The sequence below is a fragment of the Vulpes lagopus genome, chromosome 6, assembly GCF_018345385.1.
Source record: "Vulpes lagopus strain Blue_001 chromosome 6, ASM1834538v1, whole genome shotgun sequence".
In the NCBI taxonomy this organism is placed as follows: Eukaryota; Metazoa; Chordata; class Mammalia; order Carnivora; family Canidae; genus Vulpes; species Vulpes lagopus.
The window spans coordinates 11,527,995-11,545,842 of record NC_054829.1 but is presented as its reverse complement, the minus strand read 5'-3'; the positions used below and the strand labels follow the sequence as shown (position 1 = coordinate 11,545,842).

Genomic DNA, 17,848 nt, shown 5'->3' with positions numbered 1-17,848 from the left:
AAACTGATTTCCTTCCAAGGAAGAATCCAAATACAAACTCAACTGTCAAATTCTTAAGCATTTTTCAATAAATACTAGATTAAATCATTCCTACCTTTTATTTGCCAATGTTTTATTCTGATCTTATTTGCTTATGATAAATTTGTAAGTTAAATATAAACTTACTTTCCATCCTGTATTTTTCCCTATCCTAATTTTACAAATATCACAACAAATATCTAGAAATGTTTCATTTTTAAACGAAGTTAATATAGCACTGTTAATCATCTATGACTGTGCCCACAAGAAAGAAGGGAATCCCTAGATGCCAGCCATGAAGAGAGTGTAGAAAACCAGTGAGGTAGGCATATGACCTATGCTTTGTGGTAGCTGCACAAAGGGAAGGTCTTATCTTAGAAAACAAACACATAAATATTTCCCCTTGTGAAATAAAATCCCAAGGCTTATGCCTCTTGGAGATCTGCGGCCTGAATTTACTCTCTCTTCCATAGTGTGGGCAAGTGAGAAAATCTGGTCAACATGGTGCTACTCTGGAACACACAACAGAACCAGAGAAATTTCTGCAACCTAGCTGGACCAGGGTTCACGTACACACAGTCCAGTGAACTGGACTCCCCAAACCAAACACAAGAATTATCTGAAATACTAGAACAACAATCTATAAAAGATTGATATTTTATAAAAGATGAAAGACATAAAGGAAAATAACCATAGGGAAGATTAGAAAGATATGAAAAAGCAAACAGAACTATATAAATTAAAAAAATAGAGTAATGAAAACCAGACTGATTAAACAGAGTAGACACAACTAAAGAGAGAATCTGTAAACTAGAAGATACATTTGAGAATATATTGCAAAAGTCCCAAGGAAACTAAATAAAAATATATTCACGGGTGGCAAATTCCTATTTCTTAACTTGAGAGATGGTTAAGAAGTGTTTGGCTTATAACAATCCCCTAATCTGTATATTTATTTTGCTTTTGTTTTTATATATGTTTTATTTCAAAATAAAAAGATACACCAGTCTATATAATAGATATATCTACGACAGCTACATTAACAATGAATATGCAGTGCAAAATAAGGCATTTTAAGTCAGAGAGAGTTTACTATTCATTAATTGTTAAAAAGACATCTAAAGGATGTACTTCAGAAATAAATTGAACTCACAAGAAAAGAGTTAAGTTGTAAGAAGCTAAAGTGAACAGAGAAAACAGATAAACATGAGAGAAAACAGAAACAAGTACTGAATTTATAAAATGAAAATTACAGAATGATTAAATTGGGGAATATAACACAACATGAGACTAAATAATAAGTAATAATGACACAGAAAATGAGATGGATAATTGAAGTTAACACATTCTACGTTCTTGTAGTGGTCATGACAATTACAGACATAATAGAAGTTAAAAATTTCTGGGTAATAACCACTAAAAGAATAGAAATAGAGTATATATAACTTCTAGACCATTAGGGAGAAATGAAATAAAGAAATCCTAATAATCTAAATAGGAAAGGAGGGGGAAAAGCAAAGAGAAATTATGATAAAGAGAAACACATAGCAAGATAAGAGAAATAAGTAAAAAATGTATCAGTAATCATAATATACAGATTTAACTCACCAGTTAAAAGATAGAAACTCTCTGGATCAAAAACAAAATCCAGCTATATGTTATTTACAAAAGGCACACCTAAAACATAATGACAAAGAAATATTGAAAGTAAAGAGATGGAAAAAGATATATCAGACCAGCCTAACCAACAGAAAGCTGGAGTATTTTTATTAATAGCAGGAAAATAAACTTTAAGGCAAAAAGGATTATTAAAATTAGGGAGAGTCATTATGTAATAATAAAAGGAACATTTCACTAGGGAAATAATACTATTCCAAACCTGAATACCCTCAATATTTTTTGAAAAGTCTTTAACTATATAAAGCAAAAGTGGAGAGATCTTCAAGTAGAAATGGACAAATCCACAACCATAATGGGCATTTTAACATATCTCTTTTAAAACTGAACAATCAAGCAGGAAAATAATTAGTGAAGCTATAGAAGATTTGTATGATGCTTATGAGAATACATAAAACTTTATATAACAGAGAATACACAATCATTTCAGGCATACACGTCATATTTACAGAAATTAACCATGTAATAGGTCACAATGCAAATATAAAGTCCACATAAAGAAAATCATATATAATTTGTTCAGAACTATACAGAAAGCAATAAAATTTTTTGCTTTTTGTACAGAAAGCAATAAAATTAGAACTCATTTACAAAAAGACAACCAAAAAATCCTATATTTGAAAACCTAAAAATAGATTTCTAAGTAATTCATGGCCCAAAAAAACCACACAACAAATATTAGACTATTAGAATAATAATAAACATGCCATATGTTAGAACCTGTGAGATATATCTAAAGCTGTTCTTAGAAATTCGGTTTCATTAAAAATTAAATATTAGTGAGCTGGAGGTCCAACTCAAAAGTTTAGAAAAGGCATACCGAAGAAAAACTCCAAAAAGTAAAAGAAACAAAGTAATAAAGGAACATCATCAAATAAATAGAAAAAATGAGGAGCTTGACAAAAGTTATTTCTTGGAAAAGACTAATGGGCAAATTTCTAGCAAACTGACCCAGAGAAAAAGGAGGAAAGTTACAGATCAATAATATTAGTAATTTAACAGGAAACAGTATTACACTCACAATAGAGATTAAAAAATAAGTGAATTCTATGAACAACATGATGCCAAATAACTTTAAAAAGACAACATATATCATTTTCTTTTTTTTTTAAAAAGATTTATTTATTTATTTATGAGAAACACAGAGAGAGAGAGAGAGAGAGAGAGAGAGAGAGAGGCAGAGACACAGGCAGAGAGAGAAGCAGGCTCCATGCAGGGAGCCCGATGTGGGACTCAATCCCAGGTCTCTAGGATCACACCCTGGGCTGCAGGCGGCGCTAAACCGCTGCGCCACCGGGGCTGCCCCCCCCCCTTTTTTTTAAAGATTTATTTATTCATTTTCTATAAAAATACAACTTGCCAAAATTGACTTAAGAAGAAATTGAAAACCTAAATGTTATTATAAATATTTTTAGAGAACTATGTAAGTATTTGAAAAGCTACTCACACTTACCTATAAAGTAGGAAAAAAAGGAAAAAAATATACACCCTGATAGTTACAGAGGTGCAAATTCTGTTGTATTTCAACAGAAAAAATCCTATTAATATAACTCAAAACACTAGGTGATTAAAGAGAAAAACCGTGAGAATTTCTTTATGTCAATAAACAACTAAAAACTAAGAATATAATTTATCTACCAAAAACCTAGAGTAAATACCATACTAAATTGTAAAACCCAAGGTACATTGCCTTGAAGTAGAAAAGCAAGAGTACACACAAATAAAAGTAGGCAGAACAATGAAGACAAACTAAACCATCCATCCACAAGCACACACAAAATAAAAATAAAAAGAATCACAAAGATATAATAAAGCCATCATTATTGACATAGTGGTTCTGATTTTATTCTTTTTTTTTTTTTTTTTTTTTAAATTATTATTTATTTATGATAGTCATACAGAGAGAGAGAGAGAGAGAGGCAGAGACACAGGCAGAGGGAGAAGCAGGCTCCATGCACCGGGAGCCTGACGTGGGATTCGATCCCGGGTCTCCAGGATCGCGCCCTGGGCCAAAGGCAGGCGCCAAACCGCTGCGCCACCCAGGGATCCCTGATTTTATTCTTTTAATATAGTCATCTATATAAAAAATCCAAGTGAATATGTAAATTAGTGGAGTATGAATTCAGCAACATTACTATGTACAAGATCAAGAACATTCCTATGTGTTGCCTCAAAAGTCATAAATAGTCTAATTTTGTAGATAGGAATAAAATTATAAAGTTAATAGAAATGAATCTAATAATATAAGTATAAAGCATTACATAGAAATAAAATATTTGAAGGAAATAAAAGATAACTAAATAAATGGGAAAGTATGAATATTCCTTTATACTAATTGATAGGAAGATTACATATCCAAAGTTCACAATTATTTCCAAATTAATTTATAAATTCAATTCCATAATTTACATGGAGGAATGAAAGATCAGGAATAGAGAATATAGTGAAGAGTCAGATGAAAGGAGGAGAGAATGGTAGGATAAAAATGAAGAGAAAGATCTCACCTTTCCAGATTCAAAACTTATTATAAAATCATAGCCTTTGGGATCCCTGGGCAGCTCAGCAGTTTAGCACCTACCTTCGGCCCAGGGTGTAATCCTGGAGACCTGGGATGGAGTCCCACAACTGGGTCCCTGCATGGAGCCTGCTTCTCCCTCTGCCTGTGTCTCTGCCTTTTTTTCTCTCTCTCTCTTTCTGTCTCTCATGAATAAATAAAATCTTTAAAAAAACCATAGCCTTTAATATTTTTTATTTTGATTCAGAGAGAGGCAACTAGACCCATGGAACTGAAAGAAGAGAAACAGGAATAGAAATGGGCTCACAGGAAATAGACTGTACAGGAATTTAGCATATGACAGAAGTTGTTTTTAAATCAGTAGGGGAAAGACTGACTATTCAATGATAGTTCAGTCAACTAGGTTAATCTATAAAAAGAGATAAAATAAGATCCTCATTTTGTTTTATACACAAAAATTAATTCCTAGTAAGTTAAAATTTTAATGTGCACTGAGATAAAGAGATTTTGCTTTGAAAAATTCGAAGAAATCAACAACCAGTTTTACACCTCAAGGAACTAAAAAAGAACAAACTAAACCAAAGGTTAGCATCAGGAAAGAAATAAGCGGACCACAAATAAATGAAACTGAGAATAGAAAAGCAATAGAAAAAATTTTTGACAAAACTGAGTTGGTTTTTGAAAATAACAAGACTGGCAAAATCTTAGCTAGATTTATTTTAAAAAAGAGAAGCGTCAAGTAAAATCAGAAATGAAACAGATGATATTATAAGAAGTTACTATTAGCAATTATACACCACAAAATTGGATAATCTAGAGTGGATAAATTCCTAGAAAAATACAATTTATTAAGACTGAATCATGAGGAAATAGAAAATCTAAACAGACACATAATCCCTAAGGAGATTGACTCAACAATCAAAAACCTTCCCCCTAGAAAAGCTCAGGATCAGATGGCTTATAGGAAAATTCTAAAAAATACATTCAAATAAGTAGTAAGTCCAAAAAAACTGAAGAGAACACTTCCAAACTCATTGGATGAGGCCAGCATTACCCTGATACCAAAGCAAGAGCTACTGCAAGAAAATTACAGCTTTATATTTCTGATGAAGACTGATACAAAATTCCAATGAAATACTAGCAAACCAAATTCAATAGCACATTAAAAGGTTATGTAATATGACCAAGTGAGGCTTATTCCTGGAATGTAAGGATGGTTCAAGATTTGAAAGTCAATCAATGTAAAACCATATTAACAGAATGAAGAACAAAAACCACATAATCACTTCAATTGAATAGAAAAAGCATTTGACAAACTTCAACATCCTTTCATGATAAAACCACTCAACAACAAAGAAGGAATAGAAAGAAACTACCTCCACATAGTTAAAGCCATATATGAAATGCCCACCGTAAACATCATACTCAATGATGAAAAACTCAAAGCTTTTCCTCTAAGATCAGGAACAAAAAAGTAAGGCTGTTCTTATCACTTCTATTCAAAACATCACTGGAAGTCCTAGGTGGAGCAGTTAGGCAAGAAAAAGACATCCAAATTTGAAAGGAAGAAATAAAATTATCTTGCTTGTAGATGATATAATCTTACATGTAGAGAACCCTAAAGAATCCATACCAAAAGACTTAGAATAAGCACATACAGCAAAATTACAGGATACAAGGTCAACATAAAAAAAATCACACTTCTTTACACTAACAATGAACAATCAAAAAAAAAAAAATCAAGGGGAAAAGAACTCATTTAAAATAGCATCAAGGGCAGCCCCTGTGGCGCAGCAGTTTAGCGCTGCCTGCAGCCTAGGGCGTGATCCTGGAGACCCGGGATCCAGTCCCATGTTGGGCTCCCTGCATGGAGCCTGCTTCTCCCTCTGCCTGTGTCTCTGCCTCTCTCTCTCTCTGTTTATGAATAAATATATAAATAAATAATCTTTAAAATAAATAAATAAATGAATGAATGAATGAATGAATGAATAAATAAATAAATAAAAAATAGCATCAAGAGGGCAGCCCGGTGGCTCAGCGGTTTAGCACTGCCTTTGGCCCAGGGCGTGATCCTGGAGACCCGGATTGGAGTCCCATGTCAGGCTCCCTGCATGGAGCCTGCTTCTCCCTCTGCCTATGTCTCTGCCTCTCTCTCTCTCTCTCTCTCTCTCTCTCTCTGTGTCTCATGAATAAATAAATAAAAAAAATCTTTAAAAATAATAGCATCAAGAATAATAAAATGCTTAGGGATTAATTTAGCCAGTAAGTCCAAAGACCTGACAATGAACACTACAAAATATTCTGAAAGGAATTAAAGAAGATAGCAATAAAAGGAAAAATATCCATGGCTCATGGATTAGAAGACATAATATTGTGAAAATGTCCATCCTACCAAGAGTAATCTAGAGATTCAATGTAATTACTATCAAAATTCTATGGCATTTTTGAGCAAAAATAAAAAAAATATTAAAATTCATATTGAAATCTCAAGGGATCCTGAATGGCCAAAACCATCTTGAAAAAGAAGAACAAAGGTGGCAGGCTCACACTTCCTGATTTAAAAATGTATTACAAAGCTACAATAAACCATAAAGCTTTGTAGTGAAATTAAGACAGGCACAGAGAATGACGGAACAAAATTGAGAGCCCAGAAATAAACCTTATAGAGCATTTGGTCAAATGATCTTCAACATAGGTGTCAAGACCATGCAATGAGCAAAGGATGGTCTCTTCAACAAATGATGCTGGGAAAACTGGATAGCTGCATGCAAAAGAATGAAACTGGACCATTACTTTACACCAAATACAAACATGAACTCAAATTGGACTAAAGATCTAAATGTAAGACCTAAAAGTATAAAACTCCTAGAAGAAAAAGTAGAGGGAAAGTTTCATGGCACTGGATTTGGCAATCATTTCTTGGGTATGATACCAAAAGCATAAGCAACAAATGCTGACAAACGGGACAATATCAAAGCTAAAACAAAGTGGAAGGACAAACAGTGAAAAGACAACAAAGTGGAGGGAAAACAAAGTGGAAACACAACCTACAGAACAGGAGAGAAAATTTACAAATCACACATCTGATAAGTGGTTAATATCCAGAATATATAAAGAACTACAAACTCAACAACAAAAAAGCAAATAATCTGATTAAAAATTAGGAAAATTTCAACATTCTTCCAAAGATGATAAGCAAATGGCCAACAAGCATATAAAAAGATGCTCAACATCACTCATCATTAGAGAAACACAAATAAAAACTATAATGAAATACCAGCTCACACTTACTAGGAGGGCTGCTATCAAAATAACAGAAATAATAAGTATAGGCAATGACGTGGAGAAACCTCTCACCCTTATGGTGAGAATGTAAAATGGTGCTGCCACTATAAGACACATTAAAGACTTTCCTCAAAAAAATTAAAAATAAAATTATCATGGTGAAAAATAAATGACACAAAATAATCATAAGATCCAGCAATCCTATTTCTGGATATATACCTAAAAGAACAGAAAGCATTATCTCCAACAGATATTTGTATGCCTAGGTTCACTCCAGCACTGTTTACAATAGCCAATAGGTAGAAGTAACCCAAATACCCACTAGCGGATGAATGGATAAATAAAGTATGATATATACGTATATTATATTATCTAGCCTTAAAAAAGAAGGCAATCCCGTCACATGCTACAACATGAATGAAACTTGAGGACATTATGTTAACTGAAGTAAGCCAGCCACAAAGATAAATACTATATGATTCTACTTATATGAGGTATCTAAAGTAGTCAAACTCACAAAAACAGAAAGTCAAATGGTGACTGCCAGGAGCTAGGAGGAGAGAAAACTGGAAGTTGTTGTTCATTGGATATACAGTTAAGTTTTGCAAGATAAAAAAAATTCTAGAGACCTGTTGCATAATACTATGAATATAGTTAATACCACTGATATTCACTTTAAAATAGTTTAGATGGGACAGCCTGGGTGGCTCGGTGGTTTGGCGCCACCTTTGGCCTGGGGTGTGATCCTGGAGACCTGGGATCAAGTTCCATGTCGGGCTCCCTGCATGGAGCCTGTTTCTCCCTCTGTCTGTGTCTCTGCCTCTCTTTCTCTCTCTCTCTCTCTCTGTCTCTCGTGGATAAATAAATAAAATATTAAAAAATAGTTTAGGTGATAATCTTTTTGTATATTTTACCACAATTAATTTTTTTTGAATAATCAAAGAATGTAAATATGAAAAGGCCAAGTTGATTTTATTAAAATGTCAAATCTGATGATGGCAAAAATACCATTAAAAACAAGTGAAAGACTTGGAAAAGAAAATATATAATTACAAATGATGGGTATATAGAATATTTAAAGAACTACAGAAACCAGTAATATCAGGAAAAACCTGCAACACTGAGAAAACACAGAAACCTAAATGTATCTCGACAGGAGAATGGATAAGTAAACTGGATAATTTATTTAAAAGAATATTATACAGGAGATAAAATTAATGAAACATTCATATTTATCAACTTGGATACATTAAAAAATAAGTCAAATAAAATACTTTTGCATATGATATACCACTTATGTACATTTTAGGAACATAAGCTAACACTAATATAGTTTATGGATATATACCTATGAAGTAGAGGTACTAAAATAAAATAAAATTCAACCCACCATCTACTCTTTGCCTGCACTTGTTAAGCTAAATGTGGCTGGAGTAAAACAAAGAATCCAGTTGACCAATTTCATTTTAAATCCATGACCATGACCCTCAAAGCGGGCATTTAATGCTGCCCAGCAAACACACTGATTACCTAACCCATTCACTCTCCATGGATGTGGCTGCTTATTTTATATCTTCTTCTTTCTCCTCAAACTCCAATGTCTTCTTTTCCTTCCTCACTTTCAGTGAAAACATAGAAGCAATAAAAAACGAAAGCAAAACAAAACAAAACAAAAAACCTTCTATCACTCCCACTACCGCTTCCTGACAGCCACATGCATCTGGGTCCTCCAACTGACCCTTCTTTCTTCCTAAAGATGCACTGACCAAGCCATTAGCTAAGGATGACCTCCCCACTTGTGCACTGAGTTTACTCCTCCCAAGGTCAGCGTTCCAGCAATCTTCCCTCTTCTCTTCTATCATTATTATATTGACCCCTACACTTCCTCTCTAGGAATGTGTCAACAAGCATATGACATCTGTGATTTCTCCCACCTTAAAATCAAAAGGCTTCCCTGAACCCCACTTCAAATCCTCTGCTATTCTCCCCAACACAATTTCACTATTCCTTTTTACAGAAAACCCAAAGAGTTGCCTTTAGTTGCAGAGGACAATACATCTCTATTCCCAGTCTCTTTCTCCTGAGATTTAAATTGAGCTAATGCTCAATCTCTAGTCCTCATTTTATTTGACCTAACAAGAGTATCTGACATGGTTGATCATGTTCATCCTAGAAACATTTCTTCACTTGGCTTCTAAGACAACACACTTGCCTATTTTTTCCTCAGCTTGCCACTCCCTTTTCCCCCGGTCTCCTTTGCTGGCACCTCCTCCTCTTTTTACTTGGAGTAGCCCGGGGTTCAGAGCTTTGTCCCTTTTTCTTTTCTATCTGTACTTACTGTGTTGATATTCTCCTCCATTTTCACAATTTTAAATATTACCTCTATACTGGCAAATTCCAAATTTACATCTCTAGATGAGACTTCTCCCTCAAACTGCAGACTCAGATCTCCTCCTGTCTACCGGACATCTCTGTAAGTCTAATTAATAGTCATCTCAAACTCAAGCTGCTCAGATGCACTCTTCTACCTACCCGAAATCTTTTTTTCCATCAGAAGCCCACCCCATGTTAGTTGATAGCAACGTCATCCTTTCAGCCACCCTGGCCAAAACCCTTAGGGCTCCCTTGATTCCTCTTGCTCTCTCACACCCCACATCCAAATCATCAAGAAATTTCATTATCTCTAATGTCAAAATATATCTAAAATCTTGCAACTTATTACAACTTACTCTGCCACCCCATGGTCTAAAGCATTACTATTTCTTGCTAGGATTAGTATAACAGTTTCCTAACTGGTCTCCATGTCTCTAGACATGTCCCACTATAAGAATATCATGCTTGGTAAACAGAATTACTCTTCTAAAATAAGTCAGATCATCTCATTTCTCTACTCAAAACTCTCCAGTGGCCCCCATTTCACTAGAAGAAGCCACAGTCCTTACAACAGTCTTCAGTGCCTTGCATGATCTGTACAATCCTTCATCCATAGGACCACCCACCCCTGCGCCTTTACTTCCTGGTACTCTGAGCCTCACTCATTCTAAACACTTACACTGTAATCCTTATTGTTCCACACACAGCCCGGGTATATTCCCACCCTGATCTTTCACACCAGCTGATCTCTGCCTAGATATCTCTTCCCTAAGATACCGATATGGCTCACACTCTCACTTCTTTCACGTCTCTACTAAATGGTCACTTTCTCAGCAAAACCATTCCTGAATCTGATTTAAAAGTGCAATTTTTTCAGGCACCTGGGTGGCTCAGTGGGTTAAGGGTGAACTCTTGACTTTGGCTCAGGTCATGATCTCAGGGTTGTGAGGTTGAACCCTGTGTCAGGCTCTGCACTGGGCATGGAACATGCTTAAGATTCTCTTCCTCTGCCCTTTTACCCCATCTCTCTTAAAAAAAAAAAAAAAGTGCAACCTTTTCTCACCCTAATACTCCCTATTTCTCTTTGTCTTCTTGTAACTTACCATTATCTGACATATTTCATACATATCTTACTTATTTACTAGCTATTGGCTGCCTCTCTGTCTAGAGGAGAGATTTTTAACTATTTTGTTCATTATTAGATTCCAACACCAGACAGAACAGTGCCTGGATGGATCACAGCAGACACATTAAATTGATATTTGCAAAAAAAAAAAATTGATATTTGCCAAATGAGTGGGGGGAAATGCAAAATGTTTACAATTGCATATGTGAATAGTGGGTACGCAGATTTTGTTATATAGCATTTTTTATATTTTTATTATGCTTAAATATTTCATAACAAAAAATGTAAAAAGAAATTGGAAGATATAAACACTTATTAATCATATTTATGTAATGTCAGTTAATATTTCAGAATATTTTTTGCTAAATTCCCCTTAAGGGTTTGAAAGTCTCTGACACTTAGGCTTGGGTCTTAAGTAATTTTTCACTTTTTCTTGGAAAATAGATAAAAAATGATCTATTTTCAGATTAATACATTCTACATTAATATAGAATGTGACTGCTAAATATAATTTTCAAGTAAATAAAAATGATATGCTTTTAACCTGATTTGAACAAATGGAATATATAATAGAAGTTTCTTTGAAAACAGTCTCCACTCAAAAGTTGTCCCTGCTTGCCCTGTGATGACATTTACATTAAACCTGCTCACTGAACTTGTACATTGAACCTGCCTTAAAATAAGAAAGAGCATTACAATAAATCTTACTAGAGCCAATAATTTCTACCATAAGAAAGGTTATAAAGGAAACCTGTGAGGCAGACAACTTGAGGGCAAAGCCCTGCTGTCTCCCTCCCCTCCACCTGCCCAAATGTGAGGGATCTGCTCTGATATCTCGCAGAAGAACTTTACAAAAAAATGGCTGAAACTAATGTGCTACCATCTCTATATTGCATAATACTGTTTGAGTAGAAGAAAAATTGAGGCAATGGAAAAATGTTCTGACTGCTCTCTGGGTCTCCTGTTTTCCCAACACTTCCATCTTAACATTTACCCTAAAATAACTAAAACTATCCAAAGTCACTGGTTTGGTGAATGACTGGTAGGATTTATTTACAGAGAAATAATTACATTCCTTAGAAGCATATGCAAATGAAAAGAATTGTGAACATATGTCACAAGTCAATCAAGAAGGGGACAAAAGTAATAAAAAGCTGCCTTAGAGAGTAATCTGATTCCTAAAGCAAACATGCTCTTAATGGATCTTGAGCCTCACCCAGGTATCTTGAGATATGTATGTCACAATAGCAGAATACTGCAGATAATATTATAAACGAGGCATTTATTAAAGAGAGGCATAATTTAAAACTTTCCTATAAATCAGAAAAGAGAGAGTAACTTAAGATTCTCATTTGTATATTTTAGTTTTGCTCACAGTAATCTAAAATTTAAACAGTATGTCTACAAGCAGAAACTGATATTTACTGCTTCACACTTTAGAAGATACTTTCATGAGCATCAACTTATTGTGTGATACAATGATTCTATACATTAGATACGACAGCTATTATTTTACAGATGAAGAAACTAAGACTGAGAATGGATAATGACTACGTGGCTTGCCCGATGTTACACAAAGTGGAGAAATGAAAAAGATCCTCTTCCTTCAGTACATGTTCTATCCACTATATACAAAGGCCACTAAAATATTCCAAAAATTAATTAATGAATAATATCATCTTAGCTAAGCAAAAGTATTTTTCTATTTTCTGAAAACAGAAAATAGTCTCTAATCCATAGGCTTTTCCTTTAAAGTATAGCTCCCAAGATAATATGTTATATTAGTTTAGCTACTTCTATCTTAAATGCTGGGGACATTATTTTTCTAGTTTTAGTTAGCTATATGTAGACTCACATTAATAATCTGTTGTGATATTTTTAAGTGTTCAATGTGAAATTACGAAAAGACAGGATGCATATACCATATGTAAGTACACAGTAACTAATAGGACATTAATGTATCATTTTGACATTATTTGTTAATAAACAGGTAAAAACAGACCCCCTTTAAACATTATCTTTAAGTCTTCAATGTTAAAATTATATACCCAATATCTAGCAGACTGACTCATAGTAGGAACTCAACAAACGTTTGCTGAATTATACTCTCAAGATTATCTTAAGAAGGACACAGACTAGCCTGCAAATAGTGATAAATGTCTTCTTTAATTCTCAGAATCTCAAGGGATTTATCAATTCTATGACCGAGAAAAGAACATATCAAAAGTATTCAAACTTGTAAAGTGTTCATTATCATATAAAAGATTTTAAAGTTATCTAAAATAAATAAATTTTATACTGTATACAACCTAGTTTAGCAAACTATAATCTAGAAATAATTATATGACTATTTGACAAACACCTCTAGAATATACAGGCTCATTAGGGCAAGGAATTTGTTATGTTCATCACTGTATTTCTAGGGTCTAGGATAATACCTGACACATAGTACTCAAATAATATTTGCTCAATTATTAAGTTAATGAATACACACAAAAATGAATATTACACCATGAGCAGAAACTTTTAACTATTTTAAAAGCATATGTATTTTATACTAAGTAGATTCCTAAAAATTCAATAGAAATACATTTCCCAGACCAAATGAGGCCAGAATTTATAACACACAAAACTGCAACACACTAAAAGAGAAGAAGATTTGGGTAGGGGAGGATTAGTTCAGTTTTGAAAATGTTGAGCTCAAGGAGTCTATGAGAGCATCAAATGGAAATACACTACAAGGATCTTTGGACCTGGAGCCCAGAAGAGAGGTTGAGGTTGCCGTACATATCCTAAATATGTACGGCACCAGCATAGAGAGAGAGAGAGAGTAGAGCATAAACAGAGAAGAGTACTTAGTACTGAACTGTGAGGAACCCTTGGGTAGAAGAGGAAGAGCCTGCAAAAGACAGTGATAGAAAAGTAGGAAAACCGGGGAGTGTGGTGTCACAGGAGCCAAGGCAGGAGGCAATATCCAGTTCAACATTACAAGGTGGTCAAGTAAGAAAGGACTAAAAAGCACCTAAAACTGAGGTCAATAGTAACCTTGACAAGACTTATAGTCCATCAGTAGGCATGCAAGCCAAACTGGACTAGATGAAGGAGTGAGTGACATGTGGGTAAGTAAAGAGTGTGTGTAGACAGATACTGACAGAGAACAAAAGCACAAGAGCTGGAAGGGAGTATAGAATTCTGAGAGAGATTCTGTTTATTAGTCAGTCAGTCTGTCCATCCATCCATCTCTCCATCTTTAAAATTTTAAGAAAGGAGAGACGAGGCTTAAATGGTGACAAAAGGGTCCAAAAGGAAGAGGAAGAAGAGGAGAGAGGTCAGCTGGAGCTAGGGCTATAGAATCTTTCTATAAACACTGGGAACCAAGGAGGAGACTCCTTATACTAGAGTTTAAACTGAAAACCAAGGAGATAGAATAGGGATAGACAAAAAAGAAATGCATTCCAGGAAAGACAGTATTTTTTATATAAGTGAGTCAGGGAGGCATGTGAAACCAAAAAGGAATGCTAGCTAATCAAAACGAATATTTTTAAGGTAGAAAGAGTCTAGGCAGGGAAACTTGCTGAATAGGTGCTGGGTGGAATTAGGGGAGCAAAGGACCACTAGATCCCACTGTAGGGGTCTCAGAGAAGGGTAGTCACCACCCTAGCCCTGAGAGTGAAACCTGAAGCCTAGTGTGATAGTATGTCCTCTATGGGAAGATGAAGCATGAGCTGGTGGTCTGAGGGGAAGACATGAAAGTGGAAAGCTTAATGACACAGTCACTAACACATAACTATATTAAATACAGTTGGGTTGTATTCAGGGAATAATAAGAAAATCTATAAATTATTTCTCCACTTCAGATTGAATCCCAATATTTCATTTTTTAAAAAGATTTTACTTATGTATTTAGTTGAGAGAGTAGGGAGAGGGGCAGAGGGAGAGGCAGAGAATCTCAAACAGACTCTGTGCTGAGAAAGGGGCCTGATGTGGGGATTGAGCTCATGACCCTGAGATCATGACCTGAGCCAAATCAAGAAGAGCTGAGTGCTTAACCGACTGAGCCACGCAGGTGCCCCCACCACTCAATATTTCATTTTTGTACCTACACAACTGTTTAAAACCTATGGCATCCAACTAAAACTCTCTTTGCTCTCTTACTGAGGAGCTGTTGACACCTTAACAGAACACAGAAGTCTCTCCTGTGAGGAGGGATCTAGCTGATTTAGTTGCACAGCATTTCTGATTAATTTGTATTTCTGTATTAAAACTCAGCATCTCTAATCCGTGTCTGATTTTCGTTTATTTTTGCTGTTTCCCAGGGCCAAAGTCTGCCAAATGATCAGCCGCATGTACCCATAACCACAGGAGTCACTAAGTGATTCCTTTCATTGGTGTCTTACCAGGACCTTGCCTAATGTTCAGTATGGAGAAGGTGCTCAACAAATACTGATGGAGTGAATAAGCAAATGCATGAATGGTTCCATGGAGAGAGAACATGATCACCAAATCTCTCTACGCAGGCATGCTTTACATGCCAAGGATCCCTTGGCCATCTGTTGAAGCCCACAGACTCCTCCTCAGAATAATGCTTTTAAATATGTAGTATGACAGCGGAAACTATAATCACATTGGAATACAGACACAAGAAGTAATTACACTGAAATACAGTGACATCAAAACAGAAAAAGAAATCATGACATCATCACAAAACGGTTCTACAGCATGTGCTGGGCTTGTCAAGTCACAGACCTCTCTGTAGAAAGATCTGGCTGGGCTAGTTCCCTGGTGACACCAGCACCTGACAGCATCTGCAGAGTTTTTGTTCTCAGTTTCACAGAGAGGAATCCTCCAAACTCCTGTCTAGGAAGTCATGTCCTCAGAGTGAAGAGACAGAAAGAGGCCTGGGGAGTTCTATGGCTCACTGTGCCATTTTGCACCTGAACCACCAGTTTCCTTGTTTTGTCCTCACCTTCAGTCCACTGCCCCTGAATCCAGTCTTTCTATTCAACCCTCTGTCTTCCCTGAAGGTAAGGAAAGCACAGTTGCCTAGGTGAACCAGATATGTGGCAGATCTGAGGGGGCTGTTTCTTATACAGACTTTTGACCGTATAACCTATGCTCCTACTTTGAAGAACACCTGGTGCTGCCAGTTCCTGACCCTTTCTGGGGGCCCTAAGTACAAATTAGCTTGCTTTGAAGTTTCTCATGTTACTAGCTTAGGATTCAACTGTGACAAGGGATGCTATATTGGTTACCACTAATATTCCTGCTGTCCATCCTCCAAAATGTGGTTCCTATTTTCTTCATTCTCTTTTGAGTACATGCCTATTTTACTCCCTTATTTTTGTGTAGGGGGTTTAAAGAGGAAGCAACAGTAAACATATTTAATCTGTCACATTTTACTGAAGCTGCCATGAAAAGTTCTACAAAGGAGAAAAAGTTTTAAAAATCAGACTTTGAAGTAAATTCCTCAAAAATTCATCTCTTTTACTATTTTTCTGTCACAGATAATCAGTATAATTATAACCAGAACTTTATGAAGGCAGATACCATTTCCATCTTCTTCATCATCGCATTAGCCAGTACCTAGTATGGTAGAGGCTGTCGATAAATATTTATTGAACAAGTGAGCTGAATGAATATGGATATGATAAAAAATGGGATCTCTAGTTGTATAATTTCAGCACTTATGGAATTCACCTAGGACTGCTTTGGCAATACTGCAAAAAGCAAACAATCAGAAACAGACACACCCCATGTGGAACTCAAGAATGATGTGTTTTACAACCACAGAGTCCTTCACTACAAAAATTCCACTGGAATTCTGTATTCTATACCAATAATTTCTTAGATAAGAATGAGTTGGCATGCAAATTTACCTTGTATTTTGCATAGCCAGTAGTATAAAAACATAATTTTTATCACAACTGCTATGTAAGTATTTAACTAGAACTAGTAGATGTACATTTTTAAGTCATTAAATGTACCTGTAACAGTAAACAAATACTAACAATACTTAAAATCCAAAGTCTTCCATGTTTAAAATCTGCACATTACCTATTACATTTTAATTCATATAAACAGAAAAGCAAGGTTATTTAAAAAGTTGGTCTAGTAGATCCTTGTCATTTTTATCAAGTGAATTCAAAGGACCATCAGAACATACTACTTTGTAAATACAATTGAAACTCTATGTCCTTTGTTTTGTAATTTTCTATTGGTTACCAACTAAACCATAATCCTCCTCAAGGGTCCAAAGGATTATTTAAAATTTTCAGTTATATTTTATAGGGAAAGTTAAATGCATAGTTTTGTTTTAAACTAGAGAATTCTGATATAGCCATCAAAGGTTTCCTGTAATTCCAACAAGATGATAATTTTAAGCTAAAAATCTTTACAGTCATTCATGTCAAGATGTTCCTCTAGGCAAACTTGTACAAAAATCCATAATCCATATGGTACTACCCTGATAAATGCTTACTCTATAACTAATTTTTTTTATCATTGTTTACATTCTGTTACTAACTTCAAATTAAAATATAATACTCACTTCTTCAGCCACAAACTCCTTACTCAGACCAAAATCTGTCAGCACCACGTGGCCATTAGAATCAAGGAGAATGTTCTCAAGCTTAATGTCACGGTATATAATTCCCAACTGTAAAAACAAACAAATACGCATTTTCAAATAATAATTTCCAAAAAATGAATTAGGAAAGTCTTTATCTACCTTAAAATCAAACCAAAAAATGGATTTTCCTGCTCAGGATGCTGCAAGGGCTCTTAGTCACTGGCTAGGGCCAATGTGAATTCCTCCATCTCCGGGTTCATCTGCTGGGCTCCCTGGACCTCTCCTA

The 17,848-nt window shown here is 35.1% G+C and overlaps 1 protein-coding gene across 2 annotated transcripts in view; it reads right to left on the bottom strand.

Annotated features, from left to right (window-relative positions):
* RPS6KA5 (ribosomal protein S6 kinase A5) overlaps positions 1-17,848 on the bottom strand; it is a 173,170-nt gene that overhangs the window by 49,453 nt on the left and 105,869 nt on the right. Inside the window, exon 5 of one of the 2 annotated variants that reach the window (XM_041759147.1) lies at positions 17,542-17,649. In XM_041759147.1, coding sequence (XP_041615081.1) covers positions 17,542-17,649 — 108 coding nt within the window. Of the gene's footprint in view, positions 1-1,626; positions 1,685-17,541; positions 17,650-17,848 lie in introns of those variants that run through there. The other variant, XM_041759148.1, reaches the window with a different exon arrangement.